Genomic DNA, 24,131 nt, shown 5'->3' with positions numbered 1-24,131 from the left:
CTTACTGGTATTTGACGTCTGAAGTTCCTTATCACCACTGTTGTCCCACTCAAGAACTGTTTCAGGATTTTTTTGCCCAGACCCTTCTTCGTCATCATCACCACCACCATCATCATCATCTTCAAAACTCTGATCTATTGATTTATTGATGTAAACTTATGGTAAGATTTTTATACTTTCATCCTGTTATCTATTTCTCTGTTGCCTACATCATTAATATGTTCTTGCTTCACTGATTAGTCAATACGATATGAAGAATGGATCATCTAATTTCAGAGGTGTGTGTGTGGGTAAAATAAAGTCCATTTTAAACAAATGGTAGAATCTGGATTGTGCAGTCTGTGATTTAAGGGAAGCAAAACACATTTTGCTAGTAAAAACATACTGGATCATCATTACTTCAGCAACTGCAACATTTCAATGAGATATGTGATATTTGAGAGATTGTTTCGAATTACAAACCTAATCCTAACTCTTAGAATCTCCCCCATAAAATGGGGCAGGGGAGAGAGTTTTTTGGAAGAATGTAAGTGTATGTATGTACAAACTCTTCTTTTTGTGAAGATAGAATTGTTGAGAGAAATGTACATTTCTTCTTCCAGATAATGCTGATCCAGCTATTCTAGGCATGGCCTAGTAGTTTTTCCAAAGTGAATCTTTCTGAAAAGTGTCTGGTCCTTCTAGACCATATCCAGAGCATGATAAATGATAGCATCTTCTGGAAAGTATACTTCCAGAAAACTGTAGATTCATACCTAGACTGTATAGAGTTGCTGTGACTATGATCCAGAGGAGAATAATACATTCAACACCCTTTTACTGATGGCACAGTAGCTATTCGGCTGATAAAATATGGAGGAAAACTCTCCAAGCTTAACAATATGGCTTGAAGGAACCACATAAAGAGAGTAAAAAGGAAATCAAAATGACAACTTTCTGGCTTCAGCAGAGAATTAAAAGAGTAAGTATTTGTCAGGAAAATAAGTTTATGTATCAAGTCTCAGGAATATATGACTATGGAGGTGTAAGTGGAACCTCAGCATGACAATGGAAAATTTATGGCAAAATGAAGGCAGAGAAACACAATGCAGGACTTTAGAAATATTTTGTTCTTCTCCAATTACACAGCCCAGTTTAAATCCATTAAGGAACTAGCTGATATAAGACTTTTCCTTGTCATGTTGTCATTTTTTTTCTTTAAATTATAACTCTCATAGAAATGGGCTGCTTTTAAATAGTTATGATTTACAAGGCACTGAGATTGGTGTAGAACCTGAGGACATGGGTGTTTGACTTAAAATACATATTAAAAAGAAAATGCTTGCAGGTCTTATCTGCATGTAAATTATGGGGCACATTTTATTTTTAAAAGTACTGTAAACTGAAAGATTTAAATTTGTCTAAAACTAATTGGGTCAGTTTATTAACAAGCAATGCCCCTGCACTATAATTTTAGGTGAAGCAATCATATGTCTTTCCATACTATATATGCAAGAGATATGCCCATTAGCTTTTCTACATGTCAGTATATAAATTAATTCCTAAAATAGCATGTCCTTAAAGCATACTTAAAGTAGTACCCTCTTAAAGCAACAAATTTCCGTATGACATAGGCAATTACTTGGCTATTACAGTTCATGTTTCTAATGCACCAATAGCAGAACTTTTCAAGCAGCACTCATGAAGAATATATGCAACATTTTTTTCCCAGGGAAATCAAATTTTTGGCCAGAGATTTTGAAAAAAAGCATAGACAAGAGACTATGATTGACTAAAATGTTACAAGAGTTTACCCTTGCTGGTGGTTGTATTCTGCATTCCTTTATGTTCTTCAGATGGCAACCATAATGGAAAATTTTCAGTGATTTGCTGATCTTGACTAGAATTTCCATGGTGCTTTCCATGATTTGAATTTTCTTCAGCTGCAATGATGGCAGAATAACCACAGTGCTGAATTTATGTTTTGTCTTCGATCAATAGAACTTCCCCATAGAAGATGATAAACGGTCACTTCCTGTGTCCTTAAATAGTCCTACTGTTGTTGGTTTTCAAATAATATGCTCATATGTATTTTATTTTGGGAGTAATCTAAGGCAAGATGGATTACACACTAACAACACAAACATTATGAACACAAAGTAAAGATGTGGGGGTTGTAGAGGGAATCCAAGTAATAAACATAGTGTCACATCCAGAAAATAACAATGAGGTTACTTCTGAAGCACTTCAAGGAAAAAAAAATACTGATAGTAGTAGAAAGTTGAGCTCTTTAAATCCAGATGTTTTGTTTCTCAAACAAATCTAGTTTCATTGTAGTTATGTTAAAGGACAATAATCATTTACATTTCTATTGTCAGTTTGGATACAAAATGGGATACCCAGCATTCTTGAACTGAAGCTTCTTAATTTTCTGTAACAGGATTTTCAAATAGGAAGCTAGTTCAAGGATAAAATTTTCAGTTATTTTTGTTCAAATTGTATGTTTTAGTATTTCCTTGTGGCAATGCAGAAATAGAGAACAACATTATAATTTCCATTGTGGAATACAAAGAAATAAATCTAATGGAGATAATTTTCAATTATAAAAGTGAAAGCAAGAACAATACAAAGAACAGAAGCCCTTGAACAGATAGAAATATCAGGAAGAAGAGGAAGAACCCAATGAAGTAAAGAACAATATAGCAACTTTCCATTTCAACAAAATGGGAAGAGTAGAAGTGATGATAGTTAAGAAATATATGCTGGAATTCCATCACATATTTTCCCAATGTCGCAGGCACAAGTGATACGTTGTTTTTATGCATAGTCTAAGAATGGAAACTCTTAGCTTTCAATTTTGTGTTTCCTAACAAAACTAGGAATGAAAATTATTTGGTATAGGGATTGAACTGTAAAAAAAATTTCTGGATTGTCTATTATTCAATGTAATCTTCAGTATCTGCCAGTCAATCGCACAATCTGAAGTTCATATAATCATAATTGTATAAGATTGCTTTAGATCTGTAACTTTCCTCTGTTCAATATATCATATACATATATTGTATTTACACATGGAAATATCAAAGCTAAAGTTCAAGTCTATTCACTTCCTAAAAAGTAACATCAATGTAGTAGTATTAATATAAGCAAAGTTCCCTCCCCAAATCAAAGTTTCTTGTGTAAAATGCTTTATATGATACAAACATTTTTTGCATGAATATACATTTTGTTCCCACCATAGAATATTCAATGCAATTATAATTTACAGCTAACAAAAAGTCAATTGCAAAATCTTAAACAATGGAAATTCCATCATATCACCCATGCATTCACCCAAATGCAGAAAAACACACACAAGCTATTTAGAGATGCTTTTGATAGAATGAATCATCTGAGAGGGAGGAAGGAGCCCAGAGTGTAACATTGCAACCGACACAGATCAATAGGATTACATTAATCCTTGATCTGGGCACAGAGCAGAAGAGTACAGAAAAATCAGTTCCATTCACAATCACCACCTGCAATATTTGGAATAGCTTGAAATAATAAGTATTTGTCAATTCTATCTTAATGTTATTTACTACACAACATAGACAAGCACAGAGACAAAGTCTTTTTAAAGGTTTTTAATCATATAGCTGCAACAATTTAGCCTATAAAATTGCTTTATCCATGAATATTTAAGAAATCAACTTTTCCATGAATTCAAGGAACGGCTCCAGATTGTTTTTTTTTTTAAAAAAACACACTAGTTTAAATGGTTTTATTGGCCAGAACTTTGAGACCTCTTTCCAGCTTACCTTTTCATGAACTGATGAAAATTGGCCTCTGAGTTTGCCAAGTTTCACCAGAAAGAAGTTTATGCTTCTAATCTCTGAAAATTATTGAAACAAAAAAGCTGCATTCAAAGTAAGCATTGCCAAAAGCAAATCCTGAAAATTTGCAATTGCAGGTAAATATCCAAAGTAATAACAAAGGTTTCCATTATAACTTCAGGATCTCTGAAAAAATGAAGGCTGATGCATAAATTAAACCATCTTTCTCTACAGAAAAGACTATTGCACATATATAATGCTAAATATGATTCAAAATATAAAAAGATGCATACTTATGAACAATTTATATATAATATATATATATATTGGACACAGTGGCCATTATCTTGGAAGGGGAAAAAAATCTATGAAAAGTTTTTCTAATGGGTGGATCTTCACTAGATAGTCTCGTGCCTATTTGTACATTTCTAAACATCAGGAATTGAAAAAAAATATCATTAGGAAATTGGAGATTATTGATCAATCAGTTCTACAAAGACAATGAAAACAAGTTTATATTAGTATCACCGTGAGAATATCTTCCATTAGTTAGGCTGTTGTATAACTCACAACTTCTTTAAGAAATCTAAAATCAATGCTGAGAAAACAGAAACTGTTGCAATACCAAAGTCATGTAATAGCATGTATGTAAAATGATAAACAAGGAAATGATACATTAGATTAAAACAAACTATTATTTGGATTGATATGAAATTCTCTTTGGCTCCACTTCTGAGAATCCAAATACATTATCAGAAAAATATAAAAACACTCAGTATATGAAGAAATGCAAGGTGAAGTCAATTGTAGGATGAAATCCCATCACAAAGCTGGATGACAAAATCTCAAAATGGAGTTCTCCCTCTAAATATGAAATGTTATCATAACCAAGTAAACATTTTCTTTGCTTTGTATACTGTACATAGTCATAAAACCATCCGTAATGAGCATTTTGGCTGAAGGATCCATAATGACATCTTTCCAACATAATTGTTAGAAATATTAAGAAAAAAATCCAATTACTTCTTCCAAGAAGACTTACACAAACGCTATGTCTGCACATATATATCAGGCCCAACCCCAAAGACAACTAATACAACCGAGTCCAATCTTTTATTTGCTTACACCTATCTTGCCTACTGACACTCTAACCCTCTACATCACGTGTGTCAAACTTACGTTGCAGTCACGTGACGTTTCATGACGTTTTCCCCATTTGCCGAGCTGGGGTAGGCTTGGTCTGCACGTGACACATCCGGCCTGCGGGCTGACAGCTTGATATCTGTGCTCTACACTAATAATACACACTGAAATATTGTACAGGCTATCCTAAGCTTCTTCCCCCTTCGCTTAGACCTAGGACCGCAGTCTGTTAATTTGGGCTTTTCTCTGGAATATATAGCTTACTCCCTGAGAAAGCTCTATGCTGCCAAGACTCCTTTCCACTCTTCTCCAGGTGCACATTCCATCACAATTTTACTAGCTTGTGTTTGTTTGTTTTTTGAGGGGAGGGGATGGATATTGCTTAATGAATACCAGAGAATTTAATTTTAGTCAGAGACTATGGAGACTCTATTAGAGAAATATAAGTATTCAGAAATATTTCATAGAATGAAACCGGGCACAAAGGAGCCAACCACTAAGCCATATAAAATAATCTGATCAGCCCTTATTCACGAGACTCATCTTCCCTTTTTTTTTAAAGCAAATACCTAATGGCTCTACAAGAAAGATATCAAATCCTATGAGCTCATTACTATAACATACCATCTGTAGCAATTACACAGTGTAACAACTGGATACAATGAACCTAAATGTCATATACTAGAATTTTAATTTCTTGTTATTCGAGGTACTCCTTACTTTAGAAGATACAAGAGGTTAAATGTATGATTCTAAACCAGAGGAATGTGAATTAATATATATTCTTTATATAGTCTGTATATATAGACCATACAGTCAATGTCAAAAGGATGAAGGACTACATTGTCATTGTTAAAACCAAGTTACAACAAATACTACTACAATTATTACACTTACTAGTACTCTGGGGATTCTGATCTTCAGGATTTCCTGGATGCTGATAACCGTTGTCCTCTGTTACGTATACTGGTGTAAATGTTGTGATATCATCCTCTGTGTCATAAAATATGAATGAGCTGTACTCTTTTCACTTAGTGATCAATCAACAATACAATCTTTACCCATGTCTTTTCTCTGAGAGTCAAGAACGTTCAGCCTGCACATGGAGAGGCGTGACTGGGGGACATCTCCAGTTGGGACGGTGGATTAATTGACCATGTGATGGACATGTGGGTGCAGGGGAAGTAATTTTGACATTCCTTTGGGTGAGGAAACCCCAAGAGCTTTCAGATTCAGGTTTTCCCAATCTAAAAAAAATCTAAATCTAATCTAATCTAAGAGAAAGAATTGTACACACACACACACACACACACACACACACACACACATATACATACATACATACATACACACACACACACACACACACACACACACACACACACATGCATCTGTCTGTCTGTCTATCTTATCTATCCCATCCCATCCCATCCATCTATCTACATACCGTGTTTCCCCCAAAATACGACCTGTCCTGAAACTAAAGCCTTGCCACATATTTTGGGTGGGCAAAAATATTACCCTCTCCAAAAAATATAGGTCCCCTGGACAACTTTACTTTACTTTACTTTTACTTTTGCCTTTATTTGTATGCCACCCTTTTCCCTAGGGGGACTCAAGGCGGCTCACAATTCAAAAGGGAGGGGGAAACAACAAACAATAAACAATACAGCATATTAAAGAAGAAAAACTCCCCTTCCGGCCACGCAGAGTACCGCTCGCCAACTTAGCGGTATCCCGAAGGCGCCAAGCCACGTGAACAAGGTGGGGGGCAAAGCCGCTTGCGTTGCTTGGTGCCTTTCGGGGTACCGCTAGGTCGGTCAGCAGAACTGTGCCTGGCTGGAAAAGGGGGGTGCTGGACAGCTGCTCTCTTGCGAGCGGGCATCCGCAGAGCCAGGCACAGCCTCAGGGTCGAATGGCTGTGTTTCACTTCACAGCAGCAACACAGCAGCCATGAGGTGACCATTCTCGCGAGCAGCCGCCCGGCAACCCCCTTTTCCAGCCAGGCACAGTTCTGCTGACCGACCTAGCAGTACCCGAAAGGCACCAAGCGACATGAGCACCTGTTTGCTGCCCTCCGCCTCCCGCGGCTTGGCGCCTTCGGAATGCCCCTAGGTGAGTGAATGGGGCTCTGCATGGCTGGTGAGGAGGGTTGCATGAGCGGCTTTTCCGCTTCCTGCTTGCACGACTCGCAGGCTCACTATGCCCTTGGCTAATTCTATAGTACCTGCAGAGCCAGGACATCTCCACTGCTGGCGCCGCCCGCCGCTTGTTTTTTTTTTTTTTTTTTGTGGCTTTCAAAGCACTGAGGACAGATGCTGCTCTGGAAGTATGCTCTATGGTAGCGTACAACCATAGAGTGTACTCCCAGAGCGGTATCCTACCCCCGTGCTTTGGAAGCCACAACGGAGGATGGATGCAGCTCTGAGAGTACCCTCTATGGTTGTACGCTCTGCATATATATATATATATATATATATATATATATATATATATATATATATATATATATATATATATATATATATATATATATATATATATATATATATATATATATATGCAAAAGATGATCACCTGATCCCAGTACATTGCAACCATCATAAATATGAACCAGATGTCAAGCATCCAAATGTAAATGATGAGACGTTGCAACTGTCATAAGTGTGAAAAATGGCCATAAGCCACTTTTTTCAGTATTGTTGTAACTTCGAATGGTCACTAAATGAACTGCTGTAAATTGAAGACTATCTTTAATGCAGAATTTTCCCCAATCTACTTCAGATCCCAGAACCCTCAAAAATATTGGTGCTTGCTGAGCAATAGAGAGAACTGAAGTCCACTCATCTGGAGACCACCTAAGTTGAAAAGGTCTACACAAATTCCAAGGTACTATTTAAATGTCATTCTGTAGAAGGCTAATCAATGCAAATACCTGGTGGGAAGTCACTGGGATCTATAGTTCCTCTGCCAATTGCAGAACCACTGCCCACACTGCTGTCATCTTCAGTTACTCGTGGCCTTTCTGTGACCTTCTTTCCTTCAATGTACCGTGATCCATCAGCATTGTAAATTTCTGAATGAAAAAAGGATATACAGTATTTAACATTATCCTGTTGATTGAAACTAGACAAATGGTGCAGGAAATGGTTATATAGTGCAATGTGAAAATGTATTAAAATCCTTACTCAAACATAAATAATAAGCTAATGTTTGCTCAAATTTAGATTCTGACTGAATAGTATGAACCTACAGTAAGTGGTAGAAAGCTTTAAGCTATTAGGTTCCTCTTTCCTCCTTTGACATGGTCAGAATCAGAACATGTCTTTTTCTGGGGTTATTACATGTAACATTCTGATTAAATCTACACAATTGTTCATTTATAAAGTACTTCAAAAATATATAATTTTGTCCTAGCTTGCTTCAATGAGTCATAATTTTGATTAACAGTGAACAGTATTTCAGGGATCACAATTCTGCTTCATAAATTTTGGGATGGAGGCTGCAGAAGCCAATCTAGAAATGTGTCAACATGAGAATAAAAGATCAATCCAATTTTCAGTCCATTTGGGAAAGGTTTGTAAGATTCTGCCAATTAAGAAGGATCCCCCCTCCCCCCCCCAATAACAGTACGTCTAAGGATAAATTCTTTTGGCCACTATTATGAAATAATTCCTTAATAAACCATTATCTCTGTCATACAAAAATGATTGTGTATTTTGCATGTGTATACTTCGGCAAGTACTTCATTTCTTTGAAAAGTGTAACATAATATATTTTGTGTATGTAACACACAAAATGACATTCCCTACTAGAAAAACTATGCCAACGTAGCACTACAGAAAATAACATGTCACAAAGCGTTATGTATTGAGGTTTCTGGAATGCTCGATTTTTCTGAGACTAGCAAAATTGTTGGATTAGAAAAGAAGTCTATTCAATACCTTTTGAGCATCTCTTGCTGAATTTACAATCCTATCCTATGCAGAATACCTGCAACTGTAACATCAAACTATCACTGATAAATTCTCACTAAAGACTCCCAGAGAAAGATGTATCTCATGTTTTTTTGCAACTGTTTTCTGATTATAAATTAGTCTAAATAGACTATGTCAGTGACAGCTAACCTTTTTGCCATTGTGTGCCAAAAGCGGGGGGAGAGCAGGGGGGTCGTGGGTGGGTGTGCCAAACACCCCTGCTCTCGCGCGGTCTTGGCCCGAAGCCTCGTGACCCCCCCAGCCAAGCACGGCTCACCTGTGCCGGGAGGCACCTGCCAGTGCTGGCGGTATCCCTGGTGGCCACCGGGCGGATGCGGGTGTGATGCCCCCGATGCCCAGCCCCTTCCACCAATGCAGAAAGGGTGTGTGGTGGGGAAACAGGTCCTGGGGGGGTGGTGGTGGTGAGAGAGAGAGAGATCAGGGAGGCGGGGTAGTGGTGTTTCCTCTGTTTGCCGTAGGAACAGCATGGGCTGAGGGAAGCCTCCGGAGGGCGAAAAATAGCCGCAAATGAAAGCCGAAGTTAGCTGACCAGTACGTGCATGTATGCTGGAACTGACAGGGCACACCCTGACAAACGGCTTCGTGTGCCACAAGTTCGCTATCGCGGGACTATGTCATCACTTGAACGTAGGCTAAGTCTCACTCCAAGTTCAGTGATACGTTCCACACTGTTCATGCACTTCAGTTTCACCAGAGGACACTTTATATGTTAAAAAAAATAAAATTTGATCCTTACCAATACTGCTGTTATTATTAGGCAAATCAGAATATAACTTTTCTACTGGCTCACAAACCACATCTCTTGATTCTAAAAATGGGAGACAAAATGGGAAACAAAAAAATCAACAACAAATTGGCTAACTTTTGTAAAAGAAACAAAAGAATATGGTGAAGGCCTCCAGGACTACAAAGATGTGGGAAGCACTATGTTTCCCCATCATTTATACATACATACATACCAGTGGTGGGTTATGGATCCCGTTCCAACTGGTACAGCTCGTACCTGCTTGTAATCCCTCCGCAACGCTCCAGCAGCTCAAAAGAGCATCACGCAGGCACTGCATGCACCAAAGGCTTAAAGGACAGGTAAGGAGTTTGTGCGGGCAGTTGGGCCCTCCGGAGCACCGTACCAGAACGGTACCTGGTGCTCTGGGCAGGCTCCGGTACACCCGTACCGGGGCGTACCACCTGCAATCACTGATACATACATACATGGATACACATATATATACAAAAATTTTTACTACCGTTTCAATGAGTGTGGCTAGATGGGGGGGGTGTCATGTGACTGAGTGGGCATGGCCAACTTGACATCACTCACGCACACTCAGTCACATGACTCCACCACCAACCCACGGCCACCAAAGCGGTGGTTAAAAGTTTTGAAGGGAGGAGAGGGGCATGCCAGGCCCCTCTCTTTGCTCTTTTTTGGGGGGGAGGATCCCCAGAGTGCCTTTATTTTGCTCCGTGGGCTCCCTCACAGGCAGCTTCTCTTTCAGGCCCACAAGCAGAGAACAAAGTTGCTACCTGGCCCCCCTTCCCTCAGACTCTGCATCGCTGCCCACCACCAACTCGACTCCACACAGAGCGGGCTGTGGAGGGTGCCATAAGCCAGGTTGATCAAGGTGGCGTGCTCCCAGTGAGGCTCCGATTCAGGCTCTGAGTCCTTTCTTTCTTTCAGAAGTGGGAGACGGAAGAAAGTGCTCCAGGAGGGCAGGCGCCAGGCAAATATCCCGTGACTGCTCCACATATGCACCACCTGCCCTCCTGGAGAACTTTCTTCCTTCTCCCACTGCTGAAAAAAAGAATATCCTGACATCCATTGGTGCCGTCATGGTTGATCCGGCTGGGGAACAGGCCTTGAAGGCAGGGTGTGCTCTGCTGCTGCTGTTGTTGCTTCTGCCGCCAGGCACATCCATGCAGGAGAACTCCCCAGTGCAGTGCAGTTCCGTGAATAATATTCTTTCTTTTGGCAGTGGGAGAAGGAAGAAAGTGCTCCAGGAGGGCAGGCACCAGGCGAATGTCCCAGGGCTGCTGCACATGTGCCCGCCCCGTTTCTGCAAAGGCAGAGCCCCCCCCCCCCCACTGCAGCAGAACCACAGCCAAGAAGCAGACAGGTGGCTGGCTGAGAAGCCAGTTGGCTGATTTGGAGCCCTAAGCCCCGCAGAATTGGCACGAGGAACACGGGCCTGGGTGGAAGGCAGCTTTTTCTGCAGCATGCTCTTACTCTCTTTGGATTGTCCTGCAGTGAGGGGGGGCTCTGCCTTTGAAGAAATGGAGCAGGTGCATGTGCAGCAGCCCCAGGATGTCCACTTGCCTTCCCGCAGCATCACACCACCAGCCCTCTCAGCCCCAGCACAGTATCTGTGTTTCCACCTAGGGCCAGCCGCCTACCCACTGGTCAGTCTGGTCTGGATGCCAACCTCAGAAGACAAGCGGGCATGGGGGAACACCGATAAGGCCACATGGAAGGCAGGGAAGCATGGCAAGGCCTCGGGGAAGAGAGTAGGCGGCTTGCTCCCTTCCCCTCAGTCCTGCCATGCTTCCCTGCCATCCACACAGCCTTCCACTTGCCTGTCTTCGCAAGCTGGCCATGGGGACGCCGGGAAAGCCGTGTGGAAGGGAAGCATGGCAGGTTCACGTGGAAGGAGGCAGGAGCAGCTACCTAAGCCACGATTCACAGGCTTACCTGGTAGATGGATCAGGGGCACAACACTTGAGGCAGGCAAACTGCAGAGCAGAGACTGGGCAGGGCGAGCGAGCAGTGACCAAGGAACTGGTTTGGGGGCGTGGCCAGGCTGCCATTACTACCAGTTCGGAAAGGTACACCAGTTTTTTACTATCTATTCGGCCGAACCAGACTGAATAGGGAGCAACCCACTTCTGGATATATACATATATACATACATACACATGTACCCTGTTTTTCTGAGAATAAGCCCTCCCCAAAAATATTGCAACCCAGCAGCAGCCATGAGGTGACCATGCTCACTGCCTCCTGCACCTCAAAAATAATCTCCCCGAAAATAAGGCCAAGCACTTATTTCAGGGGTCAAAAGAAAATAAGACCCTGTCTTATTTTTGTGGAAAAGTGGTATATATCCATGTGTGTGATACACACACACATATATACACATACAAACATACATATGGATGGATACACACACACACACACATATGTACATATGTATCTCATATATCACATATAACATACATATTGTATGTGAGTATGTGTGTATATATATATATATATATATATATATATATATATATATATATATATATATATATATATATTACATACACAGACACACACACAGACACACACATATATCAGGATGTACATATGTATACACACACACACACACACTCGTATTCCATAAAATTCATATGGTTTATTTGTTTCTTTCACTGTTCCAGCTGCTAAACTACATTGGACTTTAGAGACAACAATGACAGAACTATTAATCAAGACCATCCCTAACCAAATAAACAGCAAGTAAAGTTCATGCTTTGGAACAAAAGCAGCATATGGGAGATGAATCTGTGTTGCACCTGTCACTTAAATCTCTATAGTATTTCTCCTCTGCAAACATCTACTATTAAAAGTCTGTAACAGGACTGAAACAGCATATGAGCAAAACAAGCCAGTTTCAGAGTCAATAGTTCTACAGACTTCAATACCATATTCTGTTTTTACTCTTGTATTTTCTTGCTGAAGAGCATAATACCAAGAGTGCTTGCTACAAAGCAGCTATCAGATCATAGTGTACATTTTGTTGAATTTGTTCAATTTTATGGATCATGAGGTATGCTGACCAGGAGCAAATGGTTTCTTCGTACACATTGTTTTCCCTCCTATTTTTATTCTACTGTGTTTCTGGGTCAAGCAGAAAAATTTCCCAGAAATAGAAAATATGTGACCAACCCAAAACACACCTGATGAATTGAAGCAATATGTATCGTATCGGTCAGAAATATTTGAAGTAAGTACATAAACTCCTGTGTTGTTTGCTGCACAGAGTGAATAAGGAGTATGCCGGGGAAGTACGATTTTGCCTTCTATATAACCGTATCTAGAAAAAAAGGGAAAACACCAATTAAATTAATGTATGGAATTATATAGCCAACAATTGATAACTGATTTGCTAATGTATTTGTTCCATACTTATTTATTATTCATTTTATTGTTATACTGCCACAATTATATGGCTAAAAGCGTTATCGAAATGTGGCAACACAAAATTATGACAAATTATAACTCTCAGTAATACAGAAAATGTAAAATGCAGGGCATTCTATTGAATGTTATACAAAATTAATACAGAACACAATGCAACAATAAGAAAAACAAAGCTTAAATAAATGGAGGAGCGTATTACCATTCCCATGCTGTTGTCTGACTAATTTAAAAAGTGTCCTAAAGTATTCTACTTTAAGTAATCTGAAAGATCAACAAGATTGGGGCAAGTCTTTCACAACATGGAGGTCACCTTCTCTTAGTTTCTACTCTCCAGATTTTACAGAAATGAGGAATTACAAGTAATTTTCCCTGTTATGTTAGCATTGGACAGAAATGCATGATACCGAGTTGCAAAGCTACAGATTTAATTTATATGGTTTTTGTATTCTAGGTGATTTCACAGGTTAGTAGAATGCAAACAAGACAATGAAAAAGGATTAGATATAAAAAAGAATCAACAAACAATTTGATCCACTGATCTTCCTTAAATGTAAGCAAAGTCCAAATTAGTACTGAGCAAAGTATCTGCAAAAATGAAGCAGCCATCCTCAAAGCACCAAAACAGTTGCCCCTATTGAAGGCATCCGAGGTTGCTTTCCCAGATTAATTCTGCAATAATAACAATAATAATAATTTAAATTACACATGTTTAACAAATAATAAATAATTGCTTGTAGTGTACATGCATGGACATTTTGTTCCGCAAAAAGTGTCAGTGGAAGTGCTGTTTGGGCATGTAAAAAACCTGGGAAAAGTTGAAGGAGCTACACCAACTTTTCTAGAACACGGAAAATGGTTTTAAAAAAATTGAACGGTACTTTGTAGCAAGCAGCTTTGCAAAATCCCTTTTGTATCCTATTTATCAGTCTAGCATAAATTATATAATTTTACACATTATTTGCTTAGTATACCATAGCCAAGGGACCATATTGCTGTGATCATCTGTTAATCTCTCTCTCTTTTAAAAGCAACTTTTTGGAGAGAATTTCTAACTGAAATCCTAAAAAACCACAATAGTTTGGATAGCAGTGGGTCATGAGATGAGTCAGGATAGCCAGCAGTGGCCTTCACTCTAAGTGCCTACCACACTCTCAGGCTCATAACAATAGTTATATATTGTTTCAACCCCCCTGCATGTTATAACCTCAGGTTCTTCTCAAAGGGTATATGATAAATTTTCCCACATATTAGTTAGGGAATAGATGTTAAAGAGATCATTAGTTTCTTTGAAATTGGACAACCTTTTATATTCATTATAAGAAAAACATTCTGGTCGGACATTCAGGAAAGGATAAGTACACTCTTCTGCTATTAAATAATACGCTATCTCTTCTTATACAAAGAGATACTATTTAGGCAGCTTTATGAAGCTTTATCTCTCTTAGCTCTATGATTCGATGAATCCAGAACCCCTGTCTCCCCTGATGCAGGAGACAGAACCAAATTCTAGTTTATCTGCTGAATGAGGAAAAATACATGCCTCTCTAAACATTGTGATTTTGTAATAAAAATGGACCACTAGACTCCTAAACAACTGAAAAACCATCTAGTAAAAAGAAAAAGCAACCAAAAAAGCAACATGCAAATAAAAGCAAATAAAACTCCTCCAGGAGCAAAACAAATTAAAGTTTAATTTGTGTGCATTGTTTAGTAGACTATTAAATTGGCCACTCCACCCATCACATGACCATCTAGCCACACCTAGCCAGCCGGTTCTTCTCCCTCCCCCCCCCAAGTGTCTGAGGGACCTTGAGTTGGCCCTCTGTTTAAAAAGTTTGAGGACCCCTGATCTATGGAATCTCATGTCAAGCAGAAATATTAATCTTACATACAGTTAAATACATGTATTATTAAGTAATACATTACATCATCTTACAACCTCATATTAAAATGTCCATACTAATAGTAGATTTTATTCACACAGTTTTCACGTCCATCTTCTTTGCCATTTGTGCACTTTAAATATTACAAAGTCTGGAATCTTAACATTTACATGGGAGTAAGTTGCAATGAATTCTAGACAAACATAGAATTGCAATGTATTGTTTTCTAACTTAAAAGTGTGATGATGATCTATAGAACACTGCTCTTTATATTTTTATTACAAAATTAGGCAAGGAGTCATCCTTGAAAGGGATGTTTTTTTCATGCCCAGTGGAGCTAAATAACAACCAAGTGAGCAGTGCATGCAAAAGCATTCTTCTAATATGAGCAGGTTGATACAGGCAAATTAATCTGATTGCAAAAGATAAAGGGCATTTATAATGAAAACAAATTTCAATTAAACTTGGAAATGCAGTGCCTATTGATGAAAAAAACCAACATGTTTGTATGCTGGTAGTGGGGCAAAAGTTGTTAATGAGTGCTCACATTAAGATATTCTTATACATTTGGGTAAACACATAAACATATACACACCTTACAACAGTACCGAAAAAGAGACTTGCGACAATTTTTCACAATTACAACTCTTGTAGCATCCCCATGATTATGGGATCAAAATTCAGATACTTGGCAACTGGTTCATACTTATGAAGTCATGTGATCACATTTTGCAAACTTTTGACAAGCAAAGTCAAAGGGGAAACCAGGTTCACTTAACTACCAGATTACTTTTATTACAAAAAAGAGGCTGAAAATCTGGGTGCACCTTATACACTGAATACAGCATTTTTGGCCTCCCGAGAACCCACCCCTTCACCAAAATGGCCGTGCATTGTATTTACGAGGCTTCCAGATCGCTCCTGGGGGCTAGGGAGGGCAAAAATGAGCAAGAAATAGGTCGTTATTTGCTCAATTTTGCCTACCCCAGCCCCTAAGAGCACTCTATAAGCCTTCTAAAGGATATGCATGCCTTTTTTCTGACAAAAAAATGGCCCTGTTTTCACAAAAAACGGGCCTTTTTTTTGCTCGCTTTTGGTCCCCCCGACCCCTAAGTAGCATTCTATAAGCCTCCTAAAGGCTATTCATGCCCTTTTAAAAAAATGGTCCAGTTTTTGCAAAAAATGGGCCATTTTGGGAGGGTTTGCAGAGTGCAAAAACTTTTTTTTTTAATTTGCCTCTTCAAAATCATGGTGCATTTTATACTCCAAAAAATACAGTACTTATCAAACTGTTCCAAGAAAGCAATAGCAATAGCACTTAGACTTATATACCGCTTCACAGTGCTTTACATCCCTCTCTAAGCGCTTTACAGAGCCAGCATATTGCCCCCAAGATTCTGGATCCTCATTTTACCGAGCTCGGGAGGATTGAAGGCTGAGTCAACTTTGAGCCAGTCAGAACTGAACTCCTGGAGTGAGCAGTGAGTTAGCCTGCAATAGTGCATTCTAACCACTGCACCACCACAACTCTTGGGTTGTAAAATGGAGCAAACCTCACTTAACAAATGTTTCACTTAGCAACAAAAATGTGGAGCTCAATTGTGGTCATAAATCAAGAACTAACTGTACAGGTAGAAGCCCCATCACGTTAGGGAAGGAACAGGCTGCTCAACTTTTGTCTTGGCTTATGGATCGATTATTCTCTTTTAATCTGATGTATTCAGGGTTGGGTTCGAGGTCAAAAGCTTTGTACACATATTGACCAAACCTAGGACTTTATGCAAAGCCAGCATATACTGGCAACTTTTTAAAGCTTTGTTTAAAAAAATATATCAGAGAAATGTATAGTAGGCTATTGCATCACAGCAAAAACATCTATGTTACATTGGTTCATTATGTCAAATCTTCACATGGCATGTATGAATGTTTTCTGAAAAACTTGGGTGCTGAAAAACTAATTCCCTACTTACATTATACGTCTGCATTCATTTAATCTTACAGTATTTTCATAGCTCAAAAGAAAATAAAGTATATGTAGGAGGAAGCTTCACCATTCAATAAATAAATATATATTGTGAGTTGGAAAACAGTGGATCCATGACTGAATAATCACCTAACCGATCATGCATTTTAAAATATTGGTTTTCTCTTTCTTCCACATTGCGTATTATTTTGATTCCTTTTGAAAATGGAATAGTGATAGTAAGTGATATGTCAGGCCAAAGGTCAAATGTTGCTGGCCAAGATTTTCTGACATACTGATTATAATGGACATACTGGTTTTAATTTTTTTCAGTTGAGCTAAGTATTTTTGAATAACTGCATTAACAGCAACTTGCTAATCAAACTACTTTTTATGCTAATAAGGGTAATTACCTTACACACCACTAGATTTGTATTTATTATTAAATACTTTGAAAGTACTCTCATACAAGTCTGAACAACGCATGAAATTAGTTTAAAAATTCAGAAGCAATAGCTCGGCAACTTTCCATCAGAACATGGAGTAGGAATATTTTTTACATTATATCATTTCTTTATCATCGTTGTTAGAGAGATGAATGATTAAAATATACCAATGGATTTAGGTATGCCTTATCTTATGCCATAATTTTACTCCAGAAATTGCCAAATGCTAGTAATAAGCAGTAGTCTTTACAGGAGTGGTTCTTAACCTTCCTAATGCCGCGACCCTTTAATACAGTTCCTCATGTTGTGGTGACCCCCCCCCAACCATAAAATTATTTTCATTGCTACTCTATAACTGTAATTTTGCTACTGTTATGAACTGTAATGTAAATATCTGATATGCAGGATGTATTTTTATTGTTATAAAATGAACAACATAATTAAAGCATAGTGATTAATCACAAAAACAATATGTAATTATACATTGTGAAATATTTATTTCTAATTCCAAATAAATGAAATTTTGTCTGGGAAGTTTAAGAGCAGGCTCCCGGTTCTAAGTGGAAAGAGTGCCTTTCTTTTAAAAAGAAAAAAAGGAAAACAAAACAAAACAGCCACCAATTCTTCCTTTCTTTCTCTCTCTCTATTTCTGTCTCTCTGTCTCTCTCTCTCTGTGTCTCTGTCTCTCTCTCTTCCCTTCCTCCCTCTGTCTCTCTCTGTAATTCTCTGTCTCCTCCCTTCCCATCTCTGTCTCTCTGCACCTCTGTCTGTCTGTCTCTCTCTCTCTCACACTCACACCCACACACACTGTGGTCACCTCACCTTCTATTCTTCTGCTGCTGCACAAGCCCACATGGCGTGCGCTGTCCTCTTCTGAAAGTTGCCTCATTTCCAATGGAGGGAATGGGGAATGCATGCATTTTCCTCCCTCTGCATGGATTTCCCACCCCCTTTTAGTCCTGTTGTTGCTGGAGCTGCTTTGGCTGACTCCAGCATGGCGGTGGGACACTTGCCATCGGTTTAGTGGCCCGCCTTCTTTCCTCAGGCAGGTGGAGGAAGAAAGGAGGCTTGTGATAAAGCACCCCTGCCACCAAGGGTGAAGGGGAGCACCTTCGTCCTCGACTATTGCATGCCTCCTTTCGCCACGCACCTGAACTAGCAAAGAAGGTGGGCCACTAACTGATGGCAAGAGTCCCACCGCCATGCTGGAGTCAGCAAAAGCAGCTCCAGCAATAATGGAACCAACGCTCGCCCCCCCCCGCCCGACGCTATCTCCTTTCATTCTCCATCTGTCTCATTCAGGCGGGGGGGGGAGTGTTCTCACACACCACTAAACTGCCCGCTCGCCCGCATTCAAACCAGCCCGCCCCTCCTGTCTTTTGGCATAGGCTCTCTGGAGGGGGAGGGAGATTCTTTCCAAAGACTGGCTTCTTTCCTTCCCTCCTGTGGCTGGAAAACAGACATTTTTACAGCGGTGCAGAAACAGTCCCGGGCAGTCAGTTCCGGCTCTCTCTTCCCCAAGCATGTCCTGTTGCTGCTTGAGCCACTTTGCTGAATCTGGTGCGGTGGCAGGACTCTTGCCATCGCTGAGCGCTTCGCTGGCAGCCACTTCTAGCCTTCAGAGAGCTTTAGAAAGCCTCAGAGAGCAGCTTCTGCAGAAGCCTGAGTGACTGAGAAGAATTTCCCGCCATTACAAAGTCTCCAAGGCTGTAATTGTATGGGGGATGCGCACGCAGCTATGTTTTCCACGGCGTGGAGCTGCGGCAATGCTCTGCGTGCCCAGTGATGACTCCAGAGCCCACCCGCGGGGGATTTCGAAGAATGCGAGGGGGAGTCTAAAGTTTAGCATTCCGATGGTCTGTGGAAAGGTCGTTTGACCCCCAAAGGGGGCGCGACACACAGGTTGAGAACTGCTGCTTTACGTGACATTGCTAGACCAGGGTTCAATCTGCCCTCTGACACAGATATCTATGCAGGTGGGCAGGAAGACACAGAAATATTTGCAAGGCTGATGATGAAAGCTACTATAGCACAATGACTAATATTGTACCTAGCCATAGAAGCTGGCTCAAACCTTGACCTTGGTGGCCTTAAGAGAAGCCACTATTCTTTTAGCCGCCACAATTCAGCCACTGAGATAATTATATCAATCTACTTTGTAGGCTTGCACTAATAATTACTTTAGTAATGACTTCAAACATGTGCTTCAAACACGCTGCTCTTTAGTTCAAAGTTTGTGAATACCTCACATTGGTGATAGGGTTGATGAGAGAAAGATCTCGAGGTGTCTCATAATTTTAGTTTTGTAAAAAAGAAAAACTAAGTAGACAAAGTTGAAATTACAAAAGGACAAAAAAAGGACAAGAAAGAGAGAGGAAAAATAAATAACAAAGGCTTCCAAACTTAGTCGTTAAGAGTATAATAATTGCGCAGAGCCATCTGACTGCTAAGATTTTCCATATGTAAATCTTCCAAGAGAAATTGCAGATGCATAGTTAAAAATAGATAATACTTGAGGCTATGTTTAATTTAAAAAGTTAGGCCCTGACTCTGAACATTTTCAAAAAGTAAGCTGGCCTGAAGGACTATATGTTTGTTATAATAGTTAATTGTTAAACTCAATCCAAGAAGAGAAAGCATCAGAGAAAATTAGAAAATAAAAATACATTGAACATTTGGGGAGGAAAGACTGATCAAGCTGCAAAGCATAAGTAAGGGAAACAACAGGTGGAAAAAATAGCTCATGTATGCTTTGACAGTACATCTGTGTCCATTGTATATTTGGAAAGGTTTCCTACCTGCAAGTTTCAAAACCGAGGGTAAAAGCTTTGTCCATTTGTTCCGATGTTGGGATGGTACTATTAAGTGCTTGGCAAAGCTCAACAGCCTCTTCTCTCGTAAGACTGTAGCGTTGATTCTTCTCTACATGGAAAACACCTGCGTATCTACAACTTATATTCAAATCTGTACAGGGGAAAGGGAGAGAGGAAGAAAGGAGCATTATTGTGATAAAGATAGCAAAAAGCATTGAAACAAACATTTTCAGAAATGGCTGCTTCAGAACTATTGCTTGGTAAGATCATTATTTTTTTATTTAAATAAATCATTTAAAAAAATTAATTAATTAATTAATTAATTATTAAATTGTTGAGATAACTAGTTTTAATCAATTCCACGTATCGGAAGAAAAGCAACTACTCTGACCTTGGTTTTATTTTATTTTTTTAACAATAAAATTCCGCATTTTATACAATGTACTGTATTTTTCGGAGTGTAAGATACACCTTTTTCCTCAAAAAAGAGGGTGAAAATCTGGGTGTATCTTATACACTAAATACAGCATTTTTGGCCACCCGAAACCCTGCCCCCTTTGCAAAAATGGTCGTGCATAGCCTTTAGGAGGCTTGTAGAGTGCTCCTGGGGGCTGGGGAGGACAAAAATGAGCAAAAAAATGGGTCGCACTTTGCTCGTTTTTGCCGCCGCCCCCCCCCCCCCCCCCGCCCGGTCTACACTTGAATTGCAGCACTGGAAGAAATGATAATGACTTTCTGATTATGCAATCAGAGAAACAGAAATTTCTATTTATGGAATAGAAGGCTCAGACTGTGGTCAAAATATTAAACAACATTCCATTAGTTGGAAATTACAGATTTCTATTTCTTTTGCCTGTATAGTAATTTAGAATTTTATAGAGATTTTAGGCATAAGTCAGTCACAGTATGCGATAGAAATAGATATCCAGCAGTGATTCTATCACTGCTATATAATAAAATTATATCATGCCAAGTATATCATGTCCCCACACCAACAGCTTCAACCTGGGCCCCAATAACTACGCACCGTCACATGTTTTTCCTCCAGTGTGAAATATGTCATTATCAACTAGCAATATCCCTCACTGGAGGTTCTACACAGAAGAATTAGGACAAACTTTTCACAAAAAAATTAATAGACACATTTGATATCAGAACACAAAACAAGGACAAATTCATATCAGAGGATTTCAATTTTCCTCAATACTCCATAGCAGAGTCAAGGTCACTGTTTTGAAAAAAATCAGAAAGCTATCCAGTGAGAAACTGTTGCATTCACATACAGCAACGTGTTTCAGGCAATCTCAGATCTCAACTCAGTTGTTTTTCTAAGATATTAGTTGTTAATTGTGAAGACCTCATGTGTCACACACATTTCCATAGCCAACCTATCTTCTCTTCCTCCCAATTTAATTCCTACGTAAGTCCTGCATCTCTGCATCTGATGAAGTGAGCTGTAGCACATGCCTCCTAATAAAATTTGTTACTTGGAAAGGTGCTATCAGATTCTAATTTTTAATATGGCTTTCCTCCTGTAATAGGATGCCAGATGTAAAACGACCAAGTAAAAAATGGAAAGAACTAGGCTTGTTTTAATACATGCCGCCATCTAAGGAAGGGACAAGATTAACTAAGTCTTTGATTATTTACTCTAAAAGTACTTTACTGCTTAACTGAAACAAAACAAAACAAAAGAAAGGAAAGCTAGTCACTCCCAGGAGGGAAAAAAAACAGAACAAAACAAAACAGCGATGTGCCATTAACCACAGTTGGAACCACACGTAACAGCTGTAGTTTTTATAACAGAAAAACATGAATATTACTAATATGCATATTAATGTTGCTGAGCAAAGGTATGGTTATTTTAAAAGCATGATACCTAAAAGAAAGATCCACTCCAGTGGTGGGTTCCTACCAGTTCAGACCAGTTTGGCCAAACCGGTAGTGGTTTGGCGGCCTGGGTTGCTGGAACCAGCAACAACCCAGGCTTGCCACGCCCCCAAACTGGTTCTGTGGGCGGCACCATAGGAACCGTTTCTTTTTCGCTTCTGCGCATGCACAGAACAATTTTTATTCACGAGCAAACTGGCAGAAGTGCCTGCCAGAACCCATCCCTGCTCCATTCATTATATGTCATTATTATTATTCAATTTTACTATGGCCATCTATTCTAAATAACTCTGGGTGGCTTACAACATTCAAAACTAAATATACAATTGAAAGACTTAAAACCTGACAGGCTGAACTACAAACAACAACAACAACAATAATATCTACCAAGAGCGGAGAGTGGTCGAGGACTCCTACAAGTAAAACAGACTGTGGAAGAAGAAAAACACAGCTTGAATGATTACATCCAGAAAAGTGAAGAACCAATGATTAAGGAAGTAACTAAAGGAGGCCTTTTAAAGAAAACTAAGTCAAAAGCTGAATATAAGAAAGAAGTAATTGAGAAGTGAGCTGAAAATTGGACAAACAAAGCTATGCATAGCCAATACTTGAAAAGTATTGAAGGCAAAGTTGACCAAAAGCTAACTTGGAACTGGTTAAGATCAGAAGCCCTGAAAAAAGAAACAGAAAGCTTTATCTTGGCAGCTCAAGAACAAGCCTCAGCCACAAACTGCATGAAGGCAAAAATTCAACATGTTACCACCAACAGCAAATGTCACCTCTGTAATGAGAAAGATGAGACAGTCGACCACTTGATCAGTGAGTGCAGCAAAGTTTCACAAACTGACTACCCACAATGCCATGACCGCGTTGCTAAGATCATTCACTGGAAATTGTGCCAAAAGTTTGGATTTGAGTACAGCAAAAACCACTGGGAACATCAGATTCAGAAAGTTTTAGAGAATGAGAAAGTCAAGATCTTGTGGAACTTCAGAATTCAGACTGACAGGCACTTGGCCCACAACACACCTGACATAACAATAGTTGAAAAGAAAAAAGTATGCTTCATTGACATTGCAATACCTGGAGATGCACGAATTGAAGATAAACAGCAAGAAAAAATTACAAAGTACTGGGACTTGCAAATTGAAGTTGAGTGACTGTGGAAAAAGAAATCGTGTGTTGTCCCGATTGTAATTGGAGCCCTTGGAGCAATACCTAAAGGGCTACCTTGCTATTTGGAATTTTTAAATTTATCAGACTTGAACATTCTGATTCTACAAAAAACCACCCTAACTTGGAACAACTTATATCCTCCAACGTTACCTTAACAGTTCCTAGGTCCTTGGTTAGGACTCGAGCTGTTGAGCTACCAACCAGCCCCAAAGGCTGTGAATCTCACCAAAGATTAACCACATATAAATAACACAGGAATCCCAGGCATAGAAACAGAGCTAGGTCTTAAGACCTTGCTGACAGATGCTATTCCAGAAGGTAGGGCACTGACAGAGAAAGAACACTTCCTAGGTCCCGCAAGATCTAGTCACCTTTAGTTAACTAGATGATATGGAAGTAATTATTGCCCAATCTTCTCAAAATACCTTCCATGACTTTTTTTTTACCCCTCAGAGTTGGGCATTTCAATGCCTAAGTGGGCAAAAAGGCAGACCTTTGAAATGGATCATTATATACAGTATCAGTGGGTTTCTTTCTTGAGTTGCAATTTGCTTTTAGACCCAAATATGTTATTACTTCAGTTCCACGACATTTCTCTTTGAGACACAGCAAGCACTGTACTAAGGAAAAAGCTGGTGCCTAAAGCCGAGGCACATGTAATCTGAAATAATCCCAAAATAGCTGATTTACAGTGTCACAAAAACATGAAGTGGAATTAGGTTTTAATCTTGGCAGACACTGTTAATTGTTTCTACCATATGAATTTTAATGAATTTTAGTAACTTGCTTATTTATTTAATTGACTTCACTGTTAGCTCTTTACTGTTAATGTTTACTTTACT

At 39.3% G+C, this 24,131-nt stretch overlaps 1 protein-coding gene across 6 annotated transcripts in view; it reads right to left on the bottom strand.

The window, feature by feature from the left end:
* The window catches only part of CD44 (CD44 molecule (IN blood group)), an 82,350-nt gene that overhangs the window by 24,061 nt on the left and 34,158 nt on the right, over nt 1-24,131 (bottom strand). For 4 of the 6 annotated variants that reach the window (XM_087719712.1, XM_087719731.1, XM_087719726.1 and 1 more), the window contains exons 2-8: nt 20,209-20,374; nt 12,875-13,011; nt 9,672-9,743; nt 7,873-8,013; nt 5,835-5,930; nt 1,794-1,922; nt 6-134 (exon numbers count right to left, since the gene is read on the bottom strand). In XM_087719712.1, the coding sequence (XP_087575838.1) occupies nt 6-134; nt 1,794-1,922; nt 5,835-5,930; nt 7,873-8,013; nt 9,672-9,743; nt 12,875-13,011; nt 20,209-20,374 (870 nt within the window). The remainder of the gene's footprint in view (nt 1-5; nt 135-1,793; nt 1,923-5,834; nt 5,931-7,872; nt 8,014-9,671; nt 9,744-12,874; nt 13,012-20,208; nt 20,375-24,131) is intronic. The other 2 variants (XM_087719720.1, XM_087719739.1) reach the window with 2 other exon arrangements.

Source organism: Thamnophis sirtalis, unplaced genomic scaffold, assembly GCF_051295495.1.
Source record: "Thamnophis sirtalis isolate CommonGarterSnake01/CBP01778 unplaced genomic scaffold, rThaSir2_p1.2 scaffold_1, whole genome shotgun sequence".
Classification (NCBI taxonomy): Eukaryota; Metazoa; Chordata; class Lepidosauria; order Squamata; family Natricidae; genus Thamnophis; species Thamnophis sirtalis.
This window is presented reverse-complemented; position numbering and strand designations above follow the sequence as displayed.